General features: G+C 40.1%; 2 protein-coding genes across 11 annotated transcripts; one reads left to right on the forward strand and one right to left on the reverse strand.

The window, feature by feature from the left end:
* The first annotated feature begins 73 nt into the window (after window positions 1–73).
* Window positions 74–5,966, forward strand: pgam5 (PGAM family member 5, serine/threonine protein phosphatase, mitochondrial). 8 transcript variants are annotated; one of them, XM_023271524.3, is made up of 6 exons: window positions 74–528; window positions 1,034–1,209; window positions 1,361–1,489; window positions 3,726–3,814; window positions 4,433–4,566; window positions 5,428–5,966. In XM_023271524.3, exons 1-6 carry the CDS (start codon window positions 299–301, stop codon window positions 5,576–5,578), a joined length of 909 nt encoding a protein of 302 aa, XP_023127292.1. In that variant the 5' UTR covers window positions 74–298; the 3' UTR covers window positions 5,579–5,966. The 8 variants fall into 8 exon arrangements, with proteins under 8 accessions (XP_023127292.1, XP_023127296.1, XP_054867430.1 ...); XM_023271528.3 differs by having other exon boundaries at window positions 4,436–4,566; XM_055011455.1 differs by having other exon boundaries at window positions 1,361–1,485; window positions 3,719–3,814.
* Window positions 5,967–6,023: 57 nt separating this feature from the next.
* On the reverse strand, window positions 6,024–26,136 carry ankle2 (ankyrin repeat and LEM domain containing 2). 3 transcript variants are annotated; one of them, XM_023271519.3, is made up of 13 exons: window positions 26,062–26,136; window positions 22,052–22,549; window positions 20,151–20,345; window positions 18,538–18,722; window positions 16,329–16,517; window positions 16,106–16,228; window positions 15,651–15,714; window positions 12,915–13,090; window positions 12,720–12,826; window positions 11,981–12,171; window positions 10,884–11,745; window positions 10,404–10,535; window positions 6,024–7,972 (listed from the first exon to the last, which is right to left on the reverse strand). In XM_023271519.3, the coding sequence occupies exons 2-13, from the start codon at window positions 22,536–22,538 to the stop codon at window positions 7,762–7,764; spliced, it is 2,922 nt and encodes a 973-aa protein (XP_023127287.1). In that variant the 5' UTR covers window positions 22,539–22,549; window positions 26,062–26,136; the 3' UTR covers window positions 6,024–7,761. The 3 variants fall into 3 exon arrangements, with proteins under 3 accessions (XP_023127287.1, XP_023127288.1, XP_023127286.1); XM_023271520.3 differs by having other exon boundaries at window positions 26,053–26,123; XM_023271518.3 differs by lacking the exon at window positions 26,062–26,136 and adding an exon at window positions 23,730–23,858.
* Between the last annotated feature and the right edge of the window lie 121 nt (window positions 26,137–26,257).

Consider the following 26,257-nt stretch of genomic DNA (forward strand, 5'->3'; position numbering starts at 1 on the left):
CGTTTCGCAAAAGCTAACTATTTTGGCTCGGACAGGCCGCCGTAATGTTTGAAGGCGCTGCTCAGATTAGCTTGCTATCTCTATCGACGGTATTTTTAGTTCCACTTCAGAGCCGCCACCGGTAGATCGGTTTACTACCGAAACTGTTTTTTTCCCACCTTGTTGAAGTTGGAATTAACAGACAACCGCCATTTAGCCAAACGTTTCTGAGGAGAACCAGCCGTACACTTTGTCAACAGCAGCCTGTTAAGCTCAGCTAATTAGCTAGCATTAGTTGGCTGGTTGGGCGGCTCGCAGCATGTCGTACAGGAAAACTTTGAAACTTATTTGCGGCTTCGCTGGAGGCTCTGCCGTCCTGTTTGCTGCTGTCACCGCCGCCGACTCCCGCGGTTACTTCGGCGAGCAGCGCGGAGAAGCGGCCGGTCGGTGGTCGAGATTCACCGTCCTTCAAGCTGCGCAGCCGGCGTGGACACCTGCCAGCCACACTCCAACCCCAACTGGACACGCCTGGGACTTCAACTGGGACAAGTAGGGTCTTGGACACACGACGTCTTTTCGCTGTTTCACTATCTGACTGTAGCTAGAAACGATATATTTCCTCCATTTTCATCCAGTCTCTTTTGTATAGAAGGTCCAGTCACATAGTTCAGATTAAGCTGTCAGCAGTCAAGCTAAGGTTGGTTTCCGTGAATGTACTCAATGTCAATAATTAACTTTCTAAAATGAAAGTAACCTACAATGGCGTTTTGAATTACAGCCGAATGTAAGGGAGGATCGTAAGGATTTATGAGACGTCGTGATCGTTATTCCTGGACATACAGTGCTACTGACAGTAGTGTTTGTTTTATATATTTACTTTTCAAAACTGAGTTTGGCTTACAGATTTTTCAAACCATATGTATGGATGTTCCTCATACTGATCATGATCTTCAGTCATAGCTGTTGTGTTAAACCAGTTTTCCACCCCTCAAGTTAACCATGTCAGACAAAGCCACTCCTAATCTCAATATCCCCTCGTTTTAACTCTGTCCAGGAGGGACCCATCTGCTCTGACCAATGGGAAGAAGAAGAAGGAGAGTGCAACTGAAGACCCCAGCTCAGAGCAGGACAACGGCAAGCCAAAAGCCACACGCAACATCCTCCTCATCAGACACTCTCAGTACAACCTGAGTGGGAACAATGACAAGGAGAGGATCCTCACTCCACTAGGTTCATATTTCCCTTTTTGTTGAGTGATTTCAGATAGTCTGTGATTGTGCATCAGTATCCATGTATTGTACCACCCAAAGAACAGTCTGTGTTTGTTTGCACGCTGTCCTCAAAGTCTCTGACAGACCAGCCATTGTCTTTCCACATCCAGGCCGCGAACAGGCGGAGTTGACGGGCCAGAGGTTGGCGGCGCTGGGACTGAAGTATGATGTTCTGATTCACTCCAGCATGACCAGGGCAACCGAGACTGCAAATATCATCAGCAAACATCTCCCAGGTAGTAAGTAGATGCCACACTGCCACGCTTCGTACCTTCATAGTTTTGGACAAATGTGGAGAGTTAATTCAGTACTTGTTACTTGTTTGAATATTTGTGTCCAAATGGTGTTGACATTACTGGGGCTCCACAATATATGGTCTCAGCCTTGACAGGGCTCCGGACTAACTTTTTCACTGGTGCCTCCCACCTTGCCACAGGTAAAGCACATCACTTGCTGAACATCTGCTTATCGATAGAGACTACAAATTACCAATGTTCCCTAAATGTTGTTGCTGCTGTAGCTGGTGTTCAGTAGCTGCCATGCTCAGACAGGTGTGTGACCAAAAGTGACCTTAAAAAGACTAAACTAGGGCGTTCTAATGTCAGATTAGTCCCGTATATAATCAAGTGATTTTTTTTCTACATGCAGTCTTTTCTATGAGCAGCGCATTTCACGAGAAGACTGCATTTTTAAGTGTAAATACCACCGTACACCAGATTTATAAATGTACTACTTTCCACCACTGGTTACCACAGTAGCTGCCTGTGATGGTTAGAGCGACACCAATACAGCTTAAATATCATCACGCACTCGCACAATGTCAACACGTGAAATTTTAACTCGCACACTCAAAAAAGGTAGCAAATGTGACCATTTTTGTCCCAGTCTAGCCCTGATTGATACTGCATTATGTGCATATGCAATAATCACGTTTCAGGAAGTGCAAAGTAACACAAACACATGCTACAACAGTTTTTTTTTTCTGATTAATATAAAAAGCAAACTCGCACGGCTCCAGTTTTCCATGACTAATCTACCAGCCACAATTTACTGAGATTTGTGTGTTCTTGGTTTTGAAAGTTTTTTTTCAATCAAAACTGCTTGGCTTTTTTTCCCCCATAAAATCAGACAAAAGGTCCATTTTTTTCTTTTCTCCCTGTTCATGACACAAGACAGTAAGAAAATACTCTGTAATACAAAATAAATGGCTTAGACTCCCACTTCAGTGAAGTTTTTCCACCTAAAGATCTATCTATGGATTAAAATACATAAACAAAAATGTAACACTCGATCAAAACATTTCCAGTCATACCATCAGTCACATTTGACATAATCTGACCTGCATGCTACCATCTAAACACTGTCTTACTTATAGGCTGTTGTGTGTCAGCATCTAACTTTTAAACTTATTTTACTGGAGTATAACAAATGTAAGGTGTATGAACATCTCAAAATAAGGCCCTAAAACAGCACAAACAGCTCCTACCATAGTTTAAAAAAGAAATTAAGACCCTGAAAATATAGATGATATAAGTTAGAATGTTTTATGTCATGTGGTGTTGCTTGCTTGTTGTTCTTTGTACAGAAAAACAAGCAAGAAACACTAAATAGGAAGACCTGATTGCAAAAAGAAATGCAACATCTGCTGTATGAAAAATAATTCGGCAATAGAAGTATAATGTTGACCAAAAACAGGTATCCTGTCAAGTGTTTTACAATTGTTGTTCATACTCGAGGCAATGAGTTTGACCATTTACATCACTACAACAAAACTCTTTTTTTCCCACCTTTATCAGAATTATTCTGTATTTTCTATGCAGAAGCACGTCCATACAAAATCACTCCAGTCTGTCTAGAATGATTGATTCTTTCCAAATACTGTTTTTCAAGTCATCTGGTTAAAATTGTTGTACTTTCTTATAACACAGTGCATATCACAGGAACACAAAATCATTCAGTTCTTTTTTTTGTAATATATTGTGCAGTCGTAGGCATCATCTTTAACCCCTTGACGCCTATCATCGCGAATTTGCAACATACCACTTGCATTCAGGCTGCAGCCAAGATAGCGTATCCATTCCCCCAGTGCCGGTTTGTGCATATTCAGTACGTAGCTTCGATGCTTTTGCATGCGTTGGTTTCTCGTAGGACTGGTCGGATTGGGACCTAATTATTATATGTCTGTTGTTATTATATATCTGTTCTATGTGTAATAGATATATCAACAATCTCCCCTTTTTTTAGCATTAGCTGGAAAGCAAAAACATGCAAAAGTTTTTTTTTTTTTTTATTTAATTGTAAATAAATTCAGGCATCAAGAGGTTAAAGTAATAATCTATAAGTTGACATATTGCGTCCTGTTAGTATTTCTTATTCAGCAGCATAGATCCTGTACAGTAAAGCTCATGCAGAGTTTCTGAACATCAGGGATGCACATTAACATTTCCTTCCACTCTAAACGTTATACTGGTCCAGGAGTGGACCTGGTGAGCTGTGACTTGCTGAGAGAGGGGGCACCCATCGAACCAGTCCCACCCGTCACTCACTGGAAGCCTGATGCTGTGGTGAGAGAAGCTACACCTGCTCTACCTCTAGAGCGGGCTGTAGGCCTGATTTTCTGTATTTGCATATTTTTCTTTTTGGTAACTTTCTGTTGCCCACATGTCTATGCAGGTGTCCTGTCAAGTGCTTGTTTAGGCTTACAGCTGCAAAAAGCTGCCAATTTCAGCCAATACATCAGTGCACTGCAACAGGAATGAGTCACAGAAGAGTTAATTTCCAAAATGCAGCTGATGTCTTTTTTTATATTGTTCTTTACTCTGGATAATGTATTTACCCAGTTACCTACAGTAAAAAATAGTTGACATTAATGTCTGCACTATCTAAAATAGTTCATAACAATTCTATAGACAGGGGTTATTAATGTGAGACTATATGTAGCCACTAACATTTCCCACAAACTGCAGTGCAGCAGCACTTGTGCTTTAAGTGATTCAGTATTGATTGAGCCTTTGTCAGAGGGATCATCCTCTGTATAGTTGGCACCATTTTGGAATGAAACTCTTCCTACATTCCCTACCATGCACAGCAGCATCATGTATTGACTCTGTACTGACTGAGGGGTTCAGACAGAACCTCGACATGTGACAAAGCTGCTTTTCAACCTCTCTACCGTCCTCCAGCAGTACCACGAAGATGGAGCTCGCATTGAGGCAGCCTTCCGCCGCTACATCCACCGGGCTGACCCCACGCAGAAGGAGGACAGCTATGAGATCATCGTGTGTCATGCCAATGTCATCCGTTATTTTGTCTGCAGGTTTGTGTTGTCGGCGGACTCGTTTGTCGCAGCTCGGCCGAGGCTACAGTTCGGCCTCGTCGCTCTTTGCATTGCTAACCACTGTGTTCCAACTTCTGCTGTAACTGTTTCTAGATTTTGTGCTTCACTTGTGTCATTGTGCCGTCACTAGGAGCTTTACTTTCTTGCTGAGAGTTAGATGAGATGATGGATACAACTACGTGCATTTCACAAAATGTCAAAATTATTTATTTAAAAGAAAATTACTATTTTGCGTAAATATTCAAGCTGGGCACCCAGGTAGCTCAACTGGTTGAGCTGGCGACCCATAAATGGGGGCTATGGTCGCCAAGGCAGTGACCTGGGTTCGATTCCAGCTCACGGCTCTTTGCTGCAGGTCTTCCCCCATTCTTCTTCCTACTTTCCAGTCTAACCTGTCTAATAAAGCCAACAATAGGCCAAAAAAATATCTTCTGCATGTGATCTCGTTGACCACAAGAGTTGCTGATTGTATGGTGTTAAATAATAACAGTTAGTGCAATTTGGTTTCTTCTTACCTTCAATTTTAAATCTCTTTGAGACATTAGCTACAATCATTTAATGTTTGACACCACAATTTGATTCACATTTGAAGACATGTATGGAGTAATCTTTGTTTTCAGCAGAATCCCTCAATTTTGTCTGTTTTTTCACCAAAACCATTTGACCGAACTTCAGTTTTAGCAAGTTTATTATCTTCTAAATGACTAGTTGGGGGACATTTGAGCTCAAAAATCAAGTTGTCTGTTAACGAGGATTGCAGTGCCCCTTATTCAAGATGCTTGTTCAACTACTCAGACCCTCAGCTGTTCACATCTTTGTCTTCTTGTTTGTTCTTCTCAGGGCGCTGCAGTTCCCTCCAGAGGGCTGGTTACGCATGGGCTTGAATAACGGCAGCATCACGTGGCTCACCATCCGGCCCAGTGGCAGGGTGGCCCTTAGAACTATGGGAGATTCAGGATTTATGCCCCCGGACAAGTTAACGCGGACCTGATGGCCCGACACGCGGCACGTTTCTGGGTTGCAGGGTCAAAGCTCAGTTTTCTCCTTAAGTGTCTTGAAAATGACTTTTGATGTTATTATTTTGTAACTGAATCATCTTCATGTGAACAGAGACTGTGGTGGTGTTGTGATTACTTCCCGTGCCATAGAAGGCCAGCCGAAGGGATTAACAGCTGCATAGCAACTCCTCCTGAATGTAAACTGAGGGTTTTTACACAAGTGACAGATTTTTAAACCAAAAAAAAAAACTTGTATTTGTATAGCTGTTGTCCATGCAGTTCATTCTGTTAGCTTTATGTGGCATTACATCGTGCTGAAGTGAGGAATACATGTTGTATGGTACAGTTGTAGTAAATAAAAGAAAAATGACAAAAGCCTCAGTTTTGGTCACACTTCTGTTTTTGCTGATACAAAACCGGACAAAAGCACATCGACAGTAAAGTTGAGTGATGTTTTATTGATAAGTTGGAAAGCAAATGAGGTCTAGACATACAGAAAGAGAAGTCACCATGAAAGTTAATTTGTAATAAAGCACAGAATGCTAAAAGCACAAGAAGCATGTTTTAAGTTTTTTAGGTGCATTTTTGCAAAGTTCCACATTCATAAACATTCAGAGACCAGAATTAGATCTGTTGTCATCTGAGAGCACGAGGATGACGATACAATCTTCTCAGTGAAGTAGTTTGTGCTCTCGGATAAAGGTTTAGTTCACCAAAAGAAAACAAAAAGAAAATTACATTCAGAACACTCGTTTCCTTCAACCTAAGTAGAGTGGCAATCCTAATAGTTAAGATAATTGGCTTTTTTCATCCTAGATACAGCTGAGAAGCCCTCATACAGCAGTGAATTTCTCCCCATCTCACAAATAGTTTGGATACAGCAGGTTTTTGCACGTTCCACCTTTAGACTTAACTGCAAGAACCTGCTGTATTTACATGAGATTACTGTAAGCCAATTTGAAGCACCCAATATATTAATGACACGCAACTTTGGGGAATAAAGCTCTATTAAGCACTATTTTTGAAATTAACACAATCAAAATACTTCTTGTAATGTATAAAGGGTTGCAAGTAGTGCTAATCCCACTGGGACTCAGCTTCCAACTCTATGCGGCTTTCTACTAATCAGCTGTGTTCTCTGTAAGCATAAGGCAGTTTCTGTTTTATTAAGATGGCCATAATAGGCCATAGTAAGCTAGTAAATAGATCAGGGTTTTGTTGCTATTGAGTTAAGTTTTGGAGTCTTTCTGCCCCCTAGTGGTTAAAAATCACTTAATACAGCTTTAAAGTGATACCAGACTGAGCAATTTTTCTTTACAGTTCAGCCCAGACAAATCAAATTTAAAATAACACTTTACTGATGGGTGTGTTTTGTCATTCATACACTGTGGGAGATGGTTGTGATCAAATATTTCAGAGAAAAAAAAATTGCACCGTCTAAGGCTGCCGATAGTGGCAGAAAGGAAAAGTCAAGACATGTCCAGGAACCACCAAGAAAAGATGGAAAATGTATGCATTTATTTATGAACAAAATAAAAACATGGAGAACTGGTCCATCACTTCAGAAAATTAAGGCAATTCCTGAACTGAGGATAAACATAGGAAATGGCAGTCGGTTTTAACACCATTAATAAAAACATTTAATTTTTGTGCTACTGACCAACATACAAAAAATAATTTTTAAAATATTAACATTTTACTTTTTTTAAGAACACATTCAGTGACAGAATCCTACCGAGGGTTCCACACTAAAGTTTTAGTGACCAACTAACTTTGGGGAGTGTGGCTTGTGTTCACGATATTCAAAAAAAGTTGACTCAGGCTTTGATACAGGTGCTTCACACTTGCCACAAACAACATTACCATCAATTCAACATGATCCACACCCATACAGTACATAAATTATCAAAGTTTCTTTTTTTTCCATTTTAAAGTCTTGAGTTTACATCACAACCCAACGTGATGAGGATTCCTGTATTACATAGGAGTAGTACCATACATATTTAATACAAATCTTCCAGACACTTGTGCATATTTCTGTTAGGTTTGTGGTTTCTGAGCTCTGGTGTGACCACCTGGGTGCAGCTGGGTTTGCAGTGGGGAAGGAAGGCAGGACTTGGAGAGGGTATGGCCGCGGTGTAGAAGTAGGGGAAGGAGGGGTGTGGGTGGGGGGTAGTTAGACTGGTGGCTCGTTCAAGTGCTTGAGGCGGATGCGCTGGATGTAGCTAACATTGGCAGGGCTGTAACGGCTGGGGCTGAAATCTGGTGAGGCAGCGTGCCGGGCAGGACTGAAGCGACCGGTGGGAGACATCAGGCCGCTGATGGGGGACCCGGGAGTCTGTTGCTGCATCCTGAGTCGAGGTTTTACCACCGCAGGGCTAGGCCAGCTAGACAATACACATCAACACCAGTCAGTAGTCACATTTACAGATTTATATGAAGATGACACTGCTGGAACTGACGCTACTGCTTGACAAGGATGAACCTGACTGACGAGCTTTAAGGTTACTTTGGAGTCGGGTGAGAAAGAGAAGCAAAACAATCTACAACATGTGACAGACAGTTTTAGACTGTAATAAAGTCTTTTTTTGAGAGAGAGAGAGAGAAGTCACCTATCAGGCTGTCCACTGTGAAAAACAGAGGGTTGATAAGAATTACCATTTCTTCAGGTCAGTGTAAATGAATTACAGCCTGAATGTAACGGTCTGCTCTTACTTTGATTTGGAATCTGAACTTGGTTTGCACGTTATCTTTCTACCTAACATTTCACTGGGGGGAAATAAAAAACTGTAGTATGTTTGCTAAATACCATCCTTTTTTTTATAGATTCTTGCTAAACTAATGAGACTCATTGCCGAGGAGATACCAACACAGTGGGCTGAACTGAGATGATGAGCAGGTGGTGGTGGCAGACTAGGAGTTCAGGAAAATAATCTAATAAAGTGCTCTGCGGTTGGAAGAAAATCACCGCAGGGTAAAGGTACATGGGGCAACCTGATACTTCATTGAGTTGACTCATAACTCATAGGTTGGGAGGGTTTGGGTAAGCTTGATTAAAACTGTGAAAGGTTTGAGTTAAGGTAAAAAAGCAGGTGCCCGTATAGCTCAACGCGTTGAGCGGGCGACCCATGTACAGGGGCTGGTCCCCGACGCAGCGGCCCGGGTTCGATCCCCGCTAGCGGCCCTTTGCTGCATGTCTTCCCCCGACTCCTGTTTCCTGTCTCTCTCTCACTGCGCCTAAATAAAAAGCTGAAAAAAGGCCAAAAAAAAAAAAAAAAGCAGTGTTCCGACTGTTATTATTAACTTACAGAAACATTGCATGTAACAGACTAAGCTGTCCACCTAATCCACCGTCTCTACTGCTCACTGTTACTGTCTCTCTCACACACATGTACTAGAGGGTGCAGATCCTCTCAAGCTTTGGATGTAGATCAGGGGAGTCAAACACGTGGCCCGCGGGCCAAAACTGGCCCACTAGAGGGTCCAATCCAGCCCGTGAGATGACTTTGTAAAGTGCAACAATTACAGAGAAGCCACAAACTGCAAATTGTAAATGTGTTAAACCATTCATTTAAAATAATTTCTAGACCATGACAAGATGTTTTGATCATTAAGTACAATACTATATTGCTCATTGTTCTTCTGTCATTTTGTGTCTCATTTTTGTAATATTTTGTCTTGTTTTTGTTGTCTTTTGGTATTTTTTTTTGTCTGACTTTTGTTGCATGTCTCATGATTTTGTCGTTTTGTTTCTCATTTTTGTTGTTTTATGTTTTCTTTTTGTCTCGCATGCGTCGTTTGTCTATTTTTTTGCCATTTTGTTTCTCTCGTCATTTTTTTTGTCTCACTTGTGTCGTTTGTCCATTTTTTTGTCATTTTGTTTCTTGCTTTTGTAATTTTATCTCTCATTTTTGTAGTATTTTGTCTGACTTTTGTCATTTTGATCATAAAGTAAAATATTATATTGTTCAGTTCCAGATGACTAAATGTTTTGTGTCTTTGTACACACTCTGATCTGAAAGTTGTAATGTGTAAATGATAAACTGAGGCATAATGTTGTTGAAATTGCACTTATTTTTCTGAAGATATTTCAGGTTGTTAATAATGTTTTGTAAAAAAAAAAAAAAAAAAAAAAGTTCCTTAAATGAACATTTTCAGAACTTACTTTTGTGCACTAAAACAGAGGAACATTTTGGAGTTGTGGTTATTTACAGGTTATGTTCTGATTTTACTGGTGGGCCACTCGAGATCAAACTCGGCTGAATGTGGCCCCTGAACTAAAATGAGTTTGATACCCCTGCTGTAGATGGTCCACATTATCAAAGTAACCCACAGATACAGTTTCTACTATAAATGGCTGTAGCCTGTGAGTAGAACAGGTAATGTGTCTGATGAAATTAACCTGCACTGACTGCACTGCGCTCAGCTGCTACAGTTACACATAATGCATGGTTAACTTAAAATAGCCCTGCTTGTAGTGCATTCTGGCAAACACTTCCTAAGTAATAATCAACAATGCATCACTGCAATATGGCGTCTTCGTATTAGTTAAAGAAAAAGTAAGACTGCACATGTGCCAATATAGTTAACAATATCATGAAAAGAGAGTCCATTCACTTCTCCAAATTAAATCTGGAACTGAAATGTTTCCCGACACAGCAAATATTTATTACCATGTACTGTGCCACTCAGACAAAGAAAATTCACTTTTTTTTTTTTTTTTTTAACCTGGACAGCATCAAACACACAGTAAAAATTAGCAGACTACTAAAAGAGGAGTGCATACACTGCAATAAAATAGCATCCATGCCTACTAACCTCTGCATGTCTGAGGCAGAGTACGACTTCATTGTGCTCTTCCACTTATGAATACTGGGATACTTCTGGGGATCGATGTCTATGGCCTCTATTGCTGACAAGACCTCTCTGTCCAATTTAGTTGGTGAATCCCTGTAAAAGTCCAGAAGATAAATCAACAACATTATTATGATGAAATGTTTTCAGAACAGTAATTCATAAATGGAGTCTTTTGTAACCGGTTGCGTGTGACGTTGCGCTAACAGGAGTGTGAGTCAGGAGGTGTTGCAGCATGCTTGTCTGGACTACAAATAAAGACTCCATAGCCCCAAGACAATCAGATACACTACTTACTGTTCATAGTTATTAAATATAAATTAGATTGTTTAGCCTAAAGATTCTGACTTGTAAAATATTAACTGGGACATTTTCTGTTTGACTAGCTTTAAATTCTCAGACATCTAAGACATCACTCTCTGCAGAGAAACAAGTGTGACTCACCCGTCAATAAAAAGTCCTCTTCTAATGTGCGGTGGGGTCCTGGGTAGGAACTCATGGGAGTTATCTAAGGACTTATAAGAGGACCCAGAGGATCCTGAGCTGCTCAGGTCCCTGCCCCCATGGTCCCATGATTTGGACCTAGCACAGAAGTTGCGAACCCCGGACACAGACCCCCTAGTCCTACCGAGCACCTCCAGACTCTCCTCTGCTTCAAAGTACTCCTCGGAGCTGCCACTGCTACGCCTCTCCTCTGTACCTACTGCCTCTGTTCTCCAGCCTGGCGCATCCATGGCCTCCCCGTCTTGACTGCTGTGACCAAGAGACAGGCGGTTCAACCCGGAGCTCAGGTCTGTGGCTGAGGAGGAGCTGTAAGAGTCCCGGACCTCCCTGTGGCGGTTCCCACCACTGCTACTTCTCTCCCTGCAGCTGGTGGGACTGTCCAGTGGCTCCTGAAGTGACATGCGCTCAAACTCCACCATGAGATTGGAGATAGGCGACAGCAGGCAGGAGGAGGACGGGGAGGTGCGTGGGGACACCTTGTCTCCATTGTGAGTCCTGTCTCTAGAGGAGGAGCATACTCCGTTTTTGCAGACGACACCAGGTGACAGGAGGCCATCGTTGCAGCAGCAAAGCAGGTCCTGCTCAGCAGCGGTCTCAATCAGGTCGGCCCCGCGGTGGTGCAGTGCAATGTGGAACTCGCGGCCACCCACAGCTCCCTTCAGAACGTCCTTGGATGCAGCAGAGGAGGTGATGCTGGTGAGTGCTGCGTTCTGACGGTTCTTCATCTCCTCAAGGCTGATATCATCACCCTCGTCCAGGAAGGCACCAACAGAAATAGAATTGCAGAACTTCTTGGGCTTACCTGCAATCAAGGATAAAGAATAACCAAGGCAGATATGTAAACTAGTCATTATTTCAGTGGAATCCTTTAGATGACTCAAAATGAAGCTTTTCAAAATTCTTTGTTCATTTCATTTATGACAAGAGGCTAGGTCTAACAGCTTTATACAGATTACACTGCAGGGCCAATTAAAATTAGAGAGGAAGATATGAAATGAGAACTTGCAAATTCCTTGATATAAAGCTGGAGAAGATACCTGGAGAAGGAGTTTTGAACCTGTTGCTGGTTTCATTCTCTCCTGTTTCTTCATGAGTCCGTGGGCTGAAATCCTTCTTGCTCAGGTACTCTTCCAGTTTGCGAAGCCCCTCAGCCGATGACAAATCCACAAAACTGTCTAGAAAGTCCCAGTACTCGGCCCAGGGGTGGCCCATCTCATGAGCAAGATCTCTGTAGATAGAAGACGACTTATCACTTAGTTAAATGCACCTTATACTGACAGGTGTTTCTGTTATTTTGTTCACAGAGGTGTCATAAAAGAAGGGCAAAATTTGGGACAGGATAAGCTGCAAAGATCTCATTTTTGGCAAACATTAATAGTCATAGCGTGAGTATTGACTGTGTTGAGTATTGAGTGTGTTTTCACTTGTCATCAGGCTCTGTAAACCATCACCTTTTAGCTAAAGATAGCTGCTAAACCAACTCTAAGCTTGTTTGCTTATTTATTTAAGAGCCAGTGCGATTTTGGCAAGTCTGTGTTGATAATAATTAACTACAGTGAGCACATTCATTCAACTTCAGAACATGATAGAAGCATGCTGAAATGTTCAGTGTGTGTGTATGTCTCTCATTCACTGACGATAAGGATGTGTCATGTTAATTGATACTGGACAAAAAAGTGAACTACGTACAGTTTATCAAATATATCAATCCGGTATCCATTAATACCCATTACAGTTAAAGAGACAAATAAAAGCAGACTAAGGTTTTGGACGTACCTGCCCACTCTCTCCGCCCCTCGGTCAGGATCAGACTTCAGAATGTGGTGAAACAGTTCTGCTCGGTCTCTGGGTGGCGTCTTCCAGGACCGACGAAAGTCATCCGCCTACAGTAGACAGACAACATGATCTGTCACAAAGTGTTTTGATGGTGCTTTTGAGAAACTCATGCAGTTTTTCAGCTGAAGAACTTGCTTTAGAAGGGCTCAGTGGGCCAGCAAAGGCTGTGACGGCCATCACGGGATCCATGGGGCTTCTTGTGTGTCGCTGGATCAGCGAGAGACTTTCTGAGGATTCAGGTGACCATGGAGCACCAATAATGGGCTGAGAGGTGTTGTCGGTTGCCCTCAGCAAAGGGATATAGCAGCGATCTGCGAGACAACAGAAAGTGTAGATAACATGCTCAATGGACATGACTTTCATCCCAACACTTTACAGATCAATGGCTGCGTACATTTTTGTGAAGCTGGCACCAGTGGGAATCAAACCTTACTTGTACTGCAGCACAAAATCTAATTTTGTGTGTTGCCAAATGGCTGTTACATACCATGCTGTCGGTCTGTCCACGAGACGGCAAGTAAAGGCAGGGGTTAAACTGCAATTAGTAAGGAAGGGAGCCATTGTCCAGTGAGATCAGGACTCACTGGACTAAACTACAGACAGTAGATATCGGTATATCTTTTTTAAGAAAGGAGTTCCAGTAAAAACTGCACTTGTAGTTTGGATTGTCCAGAGTAATAGTTACTTCATTTTTGTAAACAGATTTTAGAGTTGAATTCTCTGAACATAATTTTTTAAAACTAAAAAACTTTATTCCATTTAGTGAAATTTCAGTCATGTGTCTCACTATCTAAATAACCAGATACTACAAAGATACTTACTTTCTTTTCTTTTATCTTTATTTTAATGTTACTTTCTGTATCTTTTAGTAATTTCGATGAAGCAACATGTAAAATTGATTTGAAGGGGAAAAAAAAGCATTCATCACCGTAAAGCACAGCTAATTCTAAACACAATGCAGTGGCAGACCACTATTTTAAATGTCTGTATTTTTAATATTACTGTGATTTGCAATAAATTCATGGTTCCGAAAACAATTACAAAACACAAAATAAACATAGATCAGTTCTTGTCTGTAATACCACTAGCGCAAAAACGATTGTTGTGAAACTTCCCTGTGATCTACTTGATACACCTAAAAAATAAACTGTGATATTTCAGAGGAAACTACATTTGGAAATGAAAAATATTCAATTCTTTCTAAACGTGGCTGCTTTGTCCCCAACAATGTCACTGTAGAAACTGTGACTCGATACAAAACAGTTCAACTGTTAGCTTGTAGAAAAACATTTATGCTAATAAGACTACGTACAATCACAATGACATGGCAGAAGATACAAGTAATTATTGAAGCTAGCACTGCTGGTGCTACCTGTGTAAACTGCCTAACCACAGTATGGATCCTGATGCTGTGCGGTGCAGGTATCTGATAAAGTAAAAAAAAAAAAAGGGAAAGTGAAATTTTGACAGGAGTTTTTAAGATTTGAGTGGGAGTTGGCAATGTTGTGATACTGCAGAAGAAGCTGAGCAGGACGTGATTTGGACATCAGAAGGCGGAGCTCAGCTTGGAGGGCTCTGTCCCAACTTCACTCCCGAGTAGAGACACAGTATGCAGAACTTTATGCCAACTATGATCATGTGGCAAAATCACTTGGTCTTACATTGCAACTGGGAGATCAACTTCTCTACAACTCTGAGTGTCTTTCAGCAGTTTATTCAAAAGTACCCCTAGTCAATCACAGTAACCCGTTTGCACCAGCTCAAATCCAGTTCTTACTACAAGCCAACGTGAATGACACTATCACAAACCAAAGCCAGATTTAAACTATAACATGCCATCTCTTTTTAACCAGACTACTCTGAGTGTATATACAGTGAACCCTCGCTATAACGCGGTTCACCTTTCACGGCTTCACTGTTTCACGGATTTTTTTTTTTTTGTTCTGCATCCTGATTGGCTAAGGGACTGACCAACGTGAACAGTCTCCGCACCTCGTCTCTGTACAGCTTGCCAAATTTACGTTTGCAAATTTTCTCCATGACAAACCCCACAATATCAACAAAACGTTCTGCACCGGCAAAGGCACCTGAGGACGCGCCCAAAAGGAAGAGAAAGATGCTAAATATCGCAGAAAAAGTTAAACTTCTGGGCACCAAGCGAGGATGAGGGACAAGGGGAAGAGGGGACACGTGTTGATAAAGATGAGGAGGATGGACTAACACTTGGTCGCTTGGCAACCATGGTAAGAATGGCCTCGGAACTTCAGCGTGCGGCGCAAGAATGGGACCCTTTGATGTGTCGTTCATTACAGTTCTCAAATATAATCGAAGGTGGCATGTCTGTTTATAAAAATCTTCTTGTCCAGAAGAAAAAAGAGTGCCAACAATTACCCATAACTATGTTCTTCTCTCGGAAAAAGACACCTGCACCACAGCCTTCAGCAGAAAAAGACGTTGCAGTGGAGCGGAGTGACGAAGCGGCAAAGTTAGAGGAACGGTGAAATACGCGTGAGTCACAATGTGTCCAACCTCGTACTGACTATTAAAAATATTATTTTACAGTATTTCCAAAAACTATCATAGTTATTTATTGAAAACGTTTATGCTTTTATTTTTTTTTAAATGCTTGGGCCTGAAAACAGGTTTTGGTCGTTGGTTTCATTGTATACGTGGTTCAGTATTGTATAATAACTGTAAAAGATAAAGCTGACTACTTCACGGATTTCGCCTATCACGGGTTCTTTTTGGAATGTAACCCCCGCGATAAATGAGGGTTCACTGTACTGTAAAGTGCCCTGGAGTATGCTTCAGGAAACTGGGGAGAACAGTAACACAAACTTTTAATATTAGCTAAAATGTGCATATCCTTACCTTCCAAGTAGTCACTTATCTTCTGTTTCACTTCTTGGGTTTTATTTTTCCTGCTACAAATAAGCTGTGGAAAGAAAGAAAACAACAAAAAAAAATAATGATGCATGTACAGACATGCTGCTGCTGCTGGAAAGAATTTTCGCATCTAAGTTTAGCTTACAATGTTCAGTGAGTGATTGCTGCCAAAAGATTTCAAAAGCAAGCTAAAAGGTCACAGCTTAAAAACCTAAGAGCATAACTGCACCTTGCTCAGCAACTACAGCCAGGATGGCAGTGTTCATCAGCAATGTGCAAGGCAAAGTAGCTGCTTGACAGCTCCCATAACTATATGCACATATTCCTTTCTGAGCTTTAACCCTCGACAACAACTACCCAGGCTATGCTAAATATTTTCTTACTCTGTATGTACAGTATGTGTGAATAAGGTAAACAAGGTCCCAAATATAACTCCTTACATCACTAGGCTTCTGGCCATCCTTGTTCTTCCGGTTCTTATCGATGTCAGGATGCGAGCACAGGACATTGACCACATCTGGGCACCCAAACTTACAGGCAAAGTGAAGTGGTGTTTCAAAGCCCTGAAAGATGCAGAAAGAAAAAAAGCAAGAAATAACATGGACACAGCCCAATGACAACATATGGAAAGAATGCAATCTGGTTTAGCTGGTTAGTACTGACAGCCTTATCTGGAGTGTTGAGGTAAAGATCTACAATGTAGCGGATACGTTTCTGCAGCATGACTTCCTGGTCGTCTGGATACATGAGGCGCATGAATTCTGGGTTTTCCAAGCTATCCAGCAGCAGCTGAGCGATCCCTGCCTGGTTCTCCTTTGCCGCCACATGCATGACGTTATACCGGCAGCCCTCCTGAATGCACAAAACAAAAAGAGCAACAGTATGGATCAGGACATAATCCTCTTTAAACTGTTGTCAGCAGGAAACGGTGCTTAATTTTGTCCAAAAGCAGCACCTGGCCTTAACTTCACCTGCTGAATTGAAGGATTTATCACCCTCTGCCGATTGTACATTTAATGTCAGGGGGCTTAAGAAACAACACTTATTTACAATGGTGGCTTTAAATTGGTTTAAAGACTGACATATTCCATTGAATTTAAGACAAAACAGAGAAAGATTTTCATAAATGGATTTATACATGACACAAAATATTAATTATTGACATACACATCCTGGGTCATTTTATTTTTGTCTTCATCTCAGAAACTACAAGCTGGACACAGGCAGTAGCTGGAAGGTTGACGCTGACATGGAAAAGATGTGCATGTACTAACAAATGACAACTGCTCCAAGTCAGCCTAAGCTTCTCTATTAATAGCGAGAGTTTCCAGAGTTTGTGAAACCATAACTGTACCATGATAACACGCTCAGTTCGCTTCAAACTTTACAAACAACACAGCTCATGGAGGGCCTGTAGAATAACGAATAATAAAATAGAAAAACAAGAAAAAAGTAAAACAATATACAATGATCAGATATTTAAATACAAAGACAGGTCTCCACTTACTGGACTTAAACCTCACTGAGCTCAGTTCATAATGGGTTAAAGCCAAGACAATGCCGTTATGTGGATTTACATAACGTATAAACACTATATGAAACTTAGTATTACAGCAGACTAGGAGGATACACTGATATAAAACATTTTGCTTGCACTTTAACTTCTATGGTCTCTCACACTGTAATTGTAAGTCACTGTGAGTCAACTACCTCCTTTGTAGCAATATTACACATAGGCAGTATTTATGTGGGTAAAGAAACTTTTAAAATGACTGGTTTTCACAGTTACTGTACATTCATTTCTTATATTTTTGCTTGTTTGTATAATTTGCAACACAGTCTATAACTATCGGTATCATCTGAAAGATCACTACTGATGTAATGGCCTAAATACGTCATCCTTTCACACACCATAAAGGCAGTACCAGATGTAAAGAAATTATGAAATATCAATATTATGTCTTAATTTCTCTAAACAATTCCAATATCACTCTTATCTGCATCACATTTGATGTGAAAATTCATACCAAGCAATGAGCAAAATCTCAATAACTCTTGGACACCAGCACTATGGGGACAGAAAATGACCAAATCATTTCCGAAGGTGGTTGATCAAAGCACTACCAACTATTGCAGGTCATTTATACCATCTGTTGTAAGACTGTACAACATCAGCATCCCTGGCTGATGTTAACATAAACTGGACTTATTTCATATCATCATCTCAAACCATGGTAAAACCTGCACAACAATTTATTCCACAAGCCACTTTATGTTGCTGTTGTCTACAGTGTAGTAATACTGTATTTATTCATTTTCATATTTGCATATATTGTAGGTATTATTAATATTATGCATACGTTTAGTGCTGCAGTGAAAGATGTTGCTGCTGTAACAATGGAAATTTCCCCTGGCGTGTGGAGTAATAAAGGATTATCTTATCTTATGCGTCCTGTGTCACATCCATTTAACTGCACTGACATATCGCCCATATAAATGTTAAATATATTTGGAGATAAGACACTAACCTGTTGAACTCACATCACTGTTGAAAATTACAATGCTGTTGAACATTACTCACATCAACATTAATCCCATTGCCTGATGTGTATATCAGAGGAACAAGATTCTCAGAAGGAACCCCTCTATAACAGAAGTCAGTAAATCATTTTTGAGGATTTTTACAGTCAAAAGTCCTCAGAAGCATCCCTAGAACACATAAACATCCAGATGAAACACCTAGCTGAACCAATGCTGCATCTTAATTCCAGTCTGTATTCCATGTTTCTATCCTAAATTTAGAAGACTGGCTCATGAAATTACAAGTCTATCCGTGACTGAGTATACCAAAATATTAACTTTATGTTCTCACCTGCACAATAGTGGGATTATCCCCTGAGCCAATAAGATAGCGCGGGTTGCTCCAGATCAGGTCACTGAAAGCCGACTCGTCACCCTTTTCCACAGCTTTCCTTAATTTGGCTGTCAGGTCTTGACTGCGTGGACTCTTGAAACTGTTTGCTCGCTCCCTGTTGATGGTGTCAACCTCCACGTTTTCTGGTGTGAAAAGGAAGAAGAGTGTGAATAATGAGCTTTTCTGTTGAAAGAAAAAAAAAAAAAACAAGAAAAACACCACCACCAAATACTATTCAAGTCACCACCGTCAAACTATGACTGGGATAACAGATTGGTCTGCAGTCTGCATTTTTTTATTTTTTGTTGTGTCTCATGATATCAAAGTGAAACAGCAAACCTTTAAAGAATGACATTCTCATGAATTACAGTGATTAGCTGACAAAAAAAAATTCAAGTAAAAGGAGAAAAAAGGTGGATACACTTCTTTATTAAGCAATACATGGCAATGCAAGGTAGATTAGGCCATTATAGCCCAATACAGTTTTTGTCAAATTTATTGGATATCTCTTCCTTGTGGTTCCACTAGCTGTCCTGTGTACTCTGAGTGTGTTCTGGTGCTGAACATTTAATTCATTACAACAGAAATCTGAAACACTGCAATTAGAAAACAGCAAAGCTTGCAATTTAAGATATACGAGGTGTGGCTATTAAATATTGAGACTAATATTGTAATTCAGTTTTATTTTATGAATACTCAGTGGTTCAAGCACACTGCAGTTTGACTGACAGCCACATGTCTTACACTTTGCAGCACGCCTGACTCAGCATTTAAACAGTCATGTTAACGGTTTTACAAATTCATGTCATCTACTGATAGTGGTGAAACTCCAAATTTTAAATATTACACAGTGAATACTGCACCGAGGCTTGAAATGAAAAACTTAAGTTGCTATATCCGTCAGAAAAATTGCAGTTATTGTTCCCGCATTGTCTGGCCCTAGTGAGCATTGACAAAAAAGTTCAGTGTTTATACAGTCTTGGCTCTGTAAATAGGAAAGAAACCATGTGGCTCACATGATCCACACAGCACTATTTTAGCCAACTACCCACAGGTGGTGTTTAATGCTTGTTTACAAGCAGAGTATGTGACACAGTACAGCTCTATGAATCCATACACACTGGCTATAGGATAAGATTAGAGGATTTTAAAGCACAGCTCCCTCTTATTTTTTGTGGTGAATGTTTTCTGTAAAGCAGAGTTTGCTTGTGTGCTTACATGTCATTTAAATCGTTTGCTTTGCTTCAGCCATGAGAAAGAGACTTCCATGGTTATAAGGCTGGAAGACTTCTTTATTTTGGTCCACTAACCGCAGTTGTTAGTGTTGTCACCATGGCAATGTGTGTCCATGAATTTAGGGAACTAGAACTCTGAAATAGCAATAAAAGGAGGAGTGTGTTTGTTTGTTGAGTTTAAATATCAACAGACATTGTCAGAAATAGTTTACTCAACCTTGAATGCTGGTGGACAACATGACCCAGATGATGATGATGAAACCCAGACAGAATCCAACAGAGGGCACTGATTAGCGCCCTTTCTAACGAGAAGCCTAATTCATTTTATCTACTTACCTTTACTCATGACTGGGCCTGGTTTTATAGGAGACACACAGGGTGTAGATTTGCTGGGAGAGGGAAAATAGTCACAGATCCCCTTAGCAAACTTCTCAGCATCCTCACGGTTGGGAAAGGGTTTGAAACGGGCTCCTTTCATCATCTTTACAGCTTGAAGGGCATCTTTTTTATCCGTGTATACATGTGCTCCCTCTACAGACAGAAAACAAACAAAAAAATCACTCAAAATAGTTTTTTGTTTCAATTTTTCTACATGGCAAGTAGCAGACCTTTTTTGTTTCATTTACTTGTTTCTTAATGTGGTTTTGAAGCTACTGTTGAAGGTGTTTTTTCTTCTTTTCTGTCTAGTCAGCCTGATATGTCATATTTTGATGAGGATCTACTTTAGCAGTTGCAATAAAAGCTTGCCCTGACCGATTAACGTTAATGGCATTGATTTTTTTTTGTGGTAGCTTAAGATTAATTTAGATCATTATTCTGTTCCAGAGAGCTCAGGCAGTCTGACTGCCCTGCTGCTTACCACCAAAAAATAGAAACAAATGCCTTTGTCCACTAAACAAACAAACAAACATGCATGTCAGACTACAGCAGCAAGTGCTCCTAAACAAACAGACACAGTAGACAGAAATACATTAGCAACATGATTTTCTGTTAAAGGGCGCTTCAGCCTCGAGTTATTAAGAGCCAGAAGTTAAACCTACCAAAAAAAAAGTCCTTCACAGCAGTAAGAAACACTGTAGATTTAAAACAACTAAAAAAAGGCTCATACTGTTTAAATATTTAAATTATTGTGTTACTTTATGTGTAAGGTATATATTCAGTATATGTTAGTGACTGTATGGTAAACAATTATGCTTGTTTGAGTCTTAAGATAGTAACTCCTCATTGGCCCCAATGATATTGCCTGAAGGAGGTAATGCTGCGACTGTCAATGTGCTTAACAAAAAAGATTTTACTGATATACATAAACGAGTCAGTTATAGTAGGTGACCAACTGAGCAGTGGTTGTGTCTGCTTTGCCATTTTAAAACTACTTTTATTGGTCAAATGAGAAAGCAAATTATCTCAAACACATCATGCTACAACTTTTGTGCTGCTCAATGACAAAAGAAAAGTAATTGTTGTCATTTTCCATGACTAATCTACAAAACAGGTCTGTCTGATAGGAAACAATTCAGCCTGATTTAAGGGTTCTTGAGTGCACTAGATAAAATGTACTAGGGTACTCTTACAAAAAATAAATTATCCACAACACACACCAATTGTTGACATGCATCCTCCAGAACAGGAGAGAAACACTGAAACGGAAGATCTGGTTGTAAAAAAGAAATGTAACGGCAGTGGTGTGAAAGCATTTCGACAACAAAAGAGTTGATGCTGACCATAAACAGGTACTCTGTTGTAGTGTCTTGCACTACACATGACCACACAGCTAATTAGCCTTACCACTTCAATCAGCACCACAAAGTTCTATACAACAAGTGCTAAGTCAGATTTAAATGTCATGGAAAACAAAAAACTATTTTGGATGTTATACACTCGTCTCAGAATATGAGAAACATTCCTTTTGTTTCCAGCTGAGTAAACATTGTTTTTTACTTTCTCTGTAGACAGCCTCTCTACAAAATCACCCAAATCATTCTAGCATGGTTAATTCTTTACAAATAGTTATTCAAGTCATCTGGTGAAAATTCCTATATCCCTATATATATATGCAATATATAGAAACCATCATAGTGTCATTTTTTTCCAGTATCATGCAGTCCTTATTATTCATTTTCTTGCAATTGGCAAATTTATGACTCCTTGCAAAGTAGTCAGCCGTGGTCTAACTTTTTCAAATTTCTGGGATGAAGCACTGAAATATCTGAACCTGTAACAAGCTGAGTCTCTCTTACCATTTCTAGACAAGACATCTTCCCACGGTGGACATACTCCATAATAAAAGGTTGGGGACACTTGTGCTGACTTGGAAGGAGTTTTCGTTTTGGACTGAGAGTTACTGGCCTCAGTCAAGCTGTTTGAGGTCGTCTGTACTAAGAAATCATCTTCCTCTGGAGGGTTGAGACCCACACCATAGCCAAAGTCCAACTCTTCGTTGGCCGCCTCGGAGGAGCTGCTGCTTTTTGCCACTGTGGTGTGTGCAGTTGCTGATGTGGCACATGACACAGGTTTCGAATGGTCAGCCGCACTGCCCGAAACATCTGCTGAGGAGCTGCTGTCTGTTTGATCGCTCTCTGGTCCAGCCAGAACTCGGGCCAATTTCCTCTCATAGATGGCTCTGGTGGTAGATGTGATGGGTCCGCACTTGAGGTCTGCTCTGGCAAATTCCTCGATCAGTTCATCGGCACTCAGCCCCCTCAACCTGCTCAGAACCGCCTCCATGCTTCAGCTCCCTGCAACACAACACACACTTCAGCAATTAAGACCAGCAGCTCTGTATAAATGACACAACCACCATGTAAAGAAACATGATACTAAGCATTACTCTCTTTTTACTGTTTGAGACTTTTTTTTGTTTCACTAGACAATCAACAATCAAAACATACAATTTTGTTTTCTCAATAAATACTGAGTACAATTAGTAAGTCAGACATCTTCCAGAATGCTTTCTTCAAAAGTTTTGAATGCTTAAAAAAACAGCTTCAGTTACACTACAATACATATCCTTTGGGCATATTTATATTAATATTGAGTTCATATACAAATATCATAAAGTCTTCTGGTTTTGCTAATGTTCTTCTCCCTTACATGCAGCACTGCTACAATTACTAAAGAAATCATACAGCCATACAATACAACCATACAGTCAGAAAATTCTTGTTTGTACTATAGTTCAAACTACATGAGATCAAAGTGAGAATAGCAGAACATTAGCCTCCCCTGCAATTCTTAACAAGGTACAATACAACCGATTTCAATTTCTGTGTACACATTATAATTAAGCATCACCCATCCTATTAATACAAGCAGTCACAAGTTGTAAGAAATAATAAGCACTGATTTGACCATAAAATATTTTTTTTCCCTTTCGGTGCCAGATATTTCCATGTAGGCTATATAAATCTAGTATTACGTAGCTAGTGTCTGCCCAAGTGCTAGAAATTTTTACGAAAACTCAAAAATGTCAATGTATAAAAAGCGGTGGTATTTGGCCTTCCATATGCCCACAATAATATTTTCATATTTTGACCTATCATACCTTATCAGAACCAACAACACTAATGTTGCACTAGCATCTGCTAGCTAGCTTGCTAACCATCAAGTCAGCTTTAGCAGCCGGGGACTGAGCGTGGCAAAGCTAGCAAGAGGGAAACTGCTCAGATAAAGATACAGATGAACAGAGTAATGCACACAATTTGCGTTAGAACACTGATTAATACAGATATGCAGAAAACTGGACATATTATAACAGTATTAGTCTGTTCATTCGCATGCTGTCACGCCCAAGTATGTCATACGAGGTGGGTTTTCGGACTGTAACGTAACAAATTTGATCCGTCTTCGTGGTGATGACCCGATAAAAATCCAAGTGTATGCAATGACATCTAGTAACGGATATGTGCCTGTACTTACCGAGGAACATTTTTATTGTATATACGCAGAGCTATTGAAAATAGTTTAGTTTTGCACAGATAAACTGTTGGATAGACACAAAGCTGGAGACGGTCTGGAATAGTCTCATTGTTTACAACGTGTTCTGCGCATGCTCAATTTCAAGGGAGGGCGCACGCTGCATTCAAGACTTGTGGAAAATTTTACAACTGGGCGACTTGAAGGTGACAGGCGCCAATTACAAGCCGATTTATCGCTTTCGTCTCTGGACCACAAAGAGGTAGCAAACTAGAACATTTGCAAGATACACTGGTTGTGCCACGGTATTGAAGGACGTTAATGTTGAACTCCCTCTACATGACAGATTTTTTTTGTGTTATGGCCATTCAGTTGTATTAACTATAAAATATCACTCAGACGACACAACACAGTCGTACACATGTTGGGGCGAACAACGTCATGACAGCGCGGCTAGTTTGTACACTGGGTTTAGATCTGGACCTTGTCTATGTGATCTGCTTGCAAAAAAGCTACTAAATATCGATTATTTGAACATACGGAACCCACAAATAGAAGACAGGTTTCAGACCATAGACTGTGTATGACTATAGCCTCTATAGGGCGATCTACTGAGGATATGTTCTGTCTATATACAGTGGTTGAGGATCTGGACCTTATTTAATGCAGTCAAGATGGGCAAAAAGTGTTGAGATCTCCCTTTCATACATTTTAAGGAATGCAATAAAAGTTTAACAAATCATTAACTATGGTTTAAAGACTGCATATTTGACCTGTCTATATGGGTTTTAGATCCGAACCTAACATATGCAAGGTTTCACAAATCAGAAACTACGTTTAAAAGACTCTATGGTTTAAATACTCTTTAGCCTCTGTAGGACAATCTAGTACAGATTTAACCTGGTTATATAGTGATTTTAGTTCCTTGTCAATTGTGTTCCATATACAAATAAAGCAAAGAACTCTCCTTCTTTATACATGTTCATAAATAGAAAAAAGGTTTCACAAATCAATGTTTGTTTAAGCGAATTTTGTCCAGATTAGCCACTTAATAATGATTCTTGATGTGGACCAGCTCTAAAATAGATGAGAATGTAAAATACACTGTGAAATTTCCCTTAATTTTTGCATTTTCAAAAATGGAATAAATGTTTCACAAATCAAAGACTGTTTTAAAGAATATGTAGTCTGTTCAAAGAAACCTATTGCAGACCAGATCAGTCTATACAGTGATTTTATATATGAATGAAGGACAATGTTGTCCAGATATGAAATAAGCAGTGAAATCTAGCTTTGTTGAATGTTTACAAAAGGAACAATGGGATTGCAATTTGTGGGTGGTAAAGACTCTTTAGCCTCTATAGATCTATGTAGTGCAGACCTGATCAGCCTATGTACAGTAGTTTTAGATCTGGACCTGGTACAATGTAGTGAAAGCTTTCCATGTTGAATTTTTAACAAAGTGAATACAGGTTTCACAGATCATAGTCTGTCCTTTAATGACTCTTTACCCTCTGTAGCACAATCTAGTACATATTTAATCATCATACATTCATTGGGTTTAGACATGAACTTGGTAAAAATAGAAAATTAAAAGTGCTGAAATCACCCATTTTTATTTTTATTTACAAAGGTCACTATTTTAATGACTATTAAGCCTCTGTAGGACAATCTGATCTAATGTGGTCTACTTACAAGGAAAAATCTGAAGCGACTTGCCACTGCACTGGCCTACACTGAAAAACAAACCTCTCATATTTACGTACTTTCCGCAAGCCTTGAATGTTACATCATGCTCTACCATAGCAGACGTGACTAATCCAAGGAAACGATAACCTACCAAACTTATGGAACGGCATTTTTTGGTGAACAATATATCTGCCAACTTACAATAAATAAAACTATCGAATTATGGAAAAATAATGTTGGAAGAAAGACGGCGCTAAATACTATTCTTGGTATCACAGTACCATGTATGCAGGCCAACTTAGTCAGACATGTAGGCAGGCAAGCCAAAAAAAAAAAAAAAAAAGACAGTCGTACAAGAACAGAAACAAACGTCAGTTACCTGTATGAGCTGTTGTTAGTTAAAGGTGCAAGCAAAGAAAATTGGTATGACATTACCTACAAGGTACATTCCAGGAAGCTGAGTTTGGCAGACAAGCTAACAGTCATTAGCCAATTAGCAAGGCAGGAAGCTAAGCACTCAAGAAGCCGGTTAGCAACAGCGTAGTTCTTGTATTATTACCGTACACATAAGCGCAAGCATGTGCCCAAGCTAACTGTAGTGCTTTGCTAGTGGAAAATATGATTATTATAAATGTACCATGCTCACCTCCTCCTCTCTCCTCGGCTACTGTTGCTAGGTGTCTTCTCACCGCGACGGTTTCAAAATGCACAGCGCGAGGACCCAATCCCGTCTAGCGACCCGCCTGAACGAAATAACCTTTAAAATGTTCGCATACCTCAGGAAATATCTATAAAATAGTGTGGTTTTTGTAGACTACTCATATTAAAGGAGCACAAACTAT

The sequence above is a fragment of the Amphiprion ocellaris genome, chromosome 6, assembly GCF_022539595.1.
Source record: "Amphiprion ocellaris isolate individual 3 ecotype Okinawa chromosome 6, ASM2253959v1, whole genome shotgun sequence".
NCBI classification, from domain to species: domain Eukaryota; kingdom Metazoa; phylum Chordata; class Actinopteri; family Pomacentridae; genus Amphiprion; species Amphiprion ocellaris.

Bases quoted from the DNA above. Each gene is read 5' to 3' on its own strand.
- pgam5 (XM_023271521.3), top strand. From the start codon at position 299: ATGTCGTACAGGAAAACTTTGAAACTTATTTGCGGCTTCGCTGGAGGC. The intron at 1,210-1,360 runs GTTCATATTTCC...TTCCACATCCAG, and splicing joins GAGGATCCTCACTCCACTAG to GCCGCGAACAGGCGGAGTTG. The intron at 3,815-4,432 runs GTGAGAGAAGCT...ACCGTCCTCCAG, and splicing joins ACTGGAAGCCTGATGCTGTG to CAGTACCACGAAGATGGAGC.
- ankle2 (XM_023271519.3), bottom strand. From the start codon at position 22,538: ATGGAGGCGGTTCTGAGCAGGTTGAGGGGGCTGAGTGCCGATGAACTG. The intron at 13,091-15,650 runs GTAAGGATATGC...GTTGTCTCGCAG, and splicing joins GATAAGTGACTACTTGGAAG to ATCGCTGCTATATCCCTTTG. The intron at 12,827-12,914 runs GCAAGTTCTTCA...TGTCTACTGTAG, and splicing joins GCCCACTGAGCCCTTCTAAA to GCGGATGACTTTCGTCGGTC.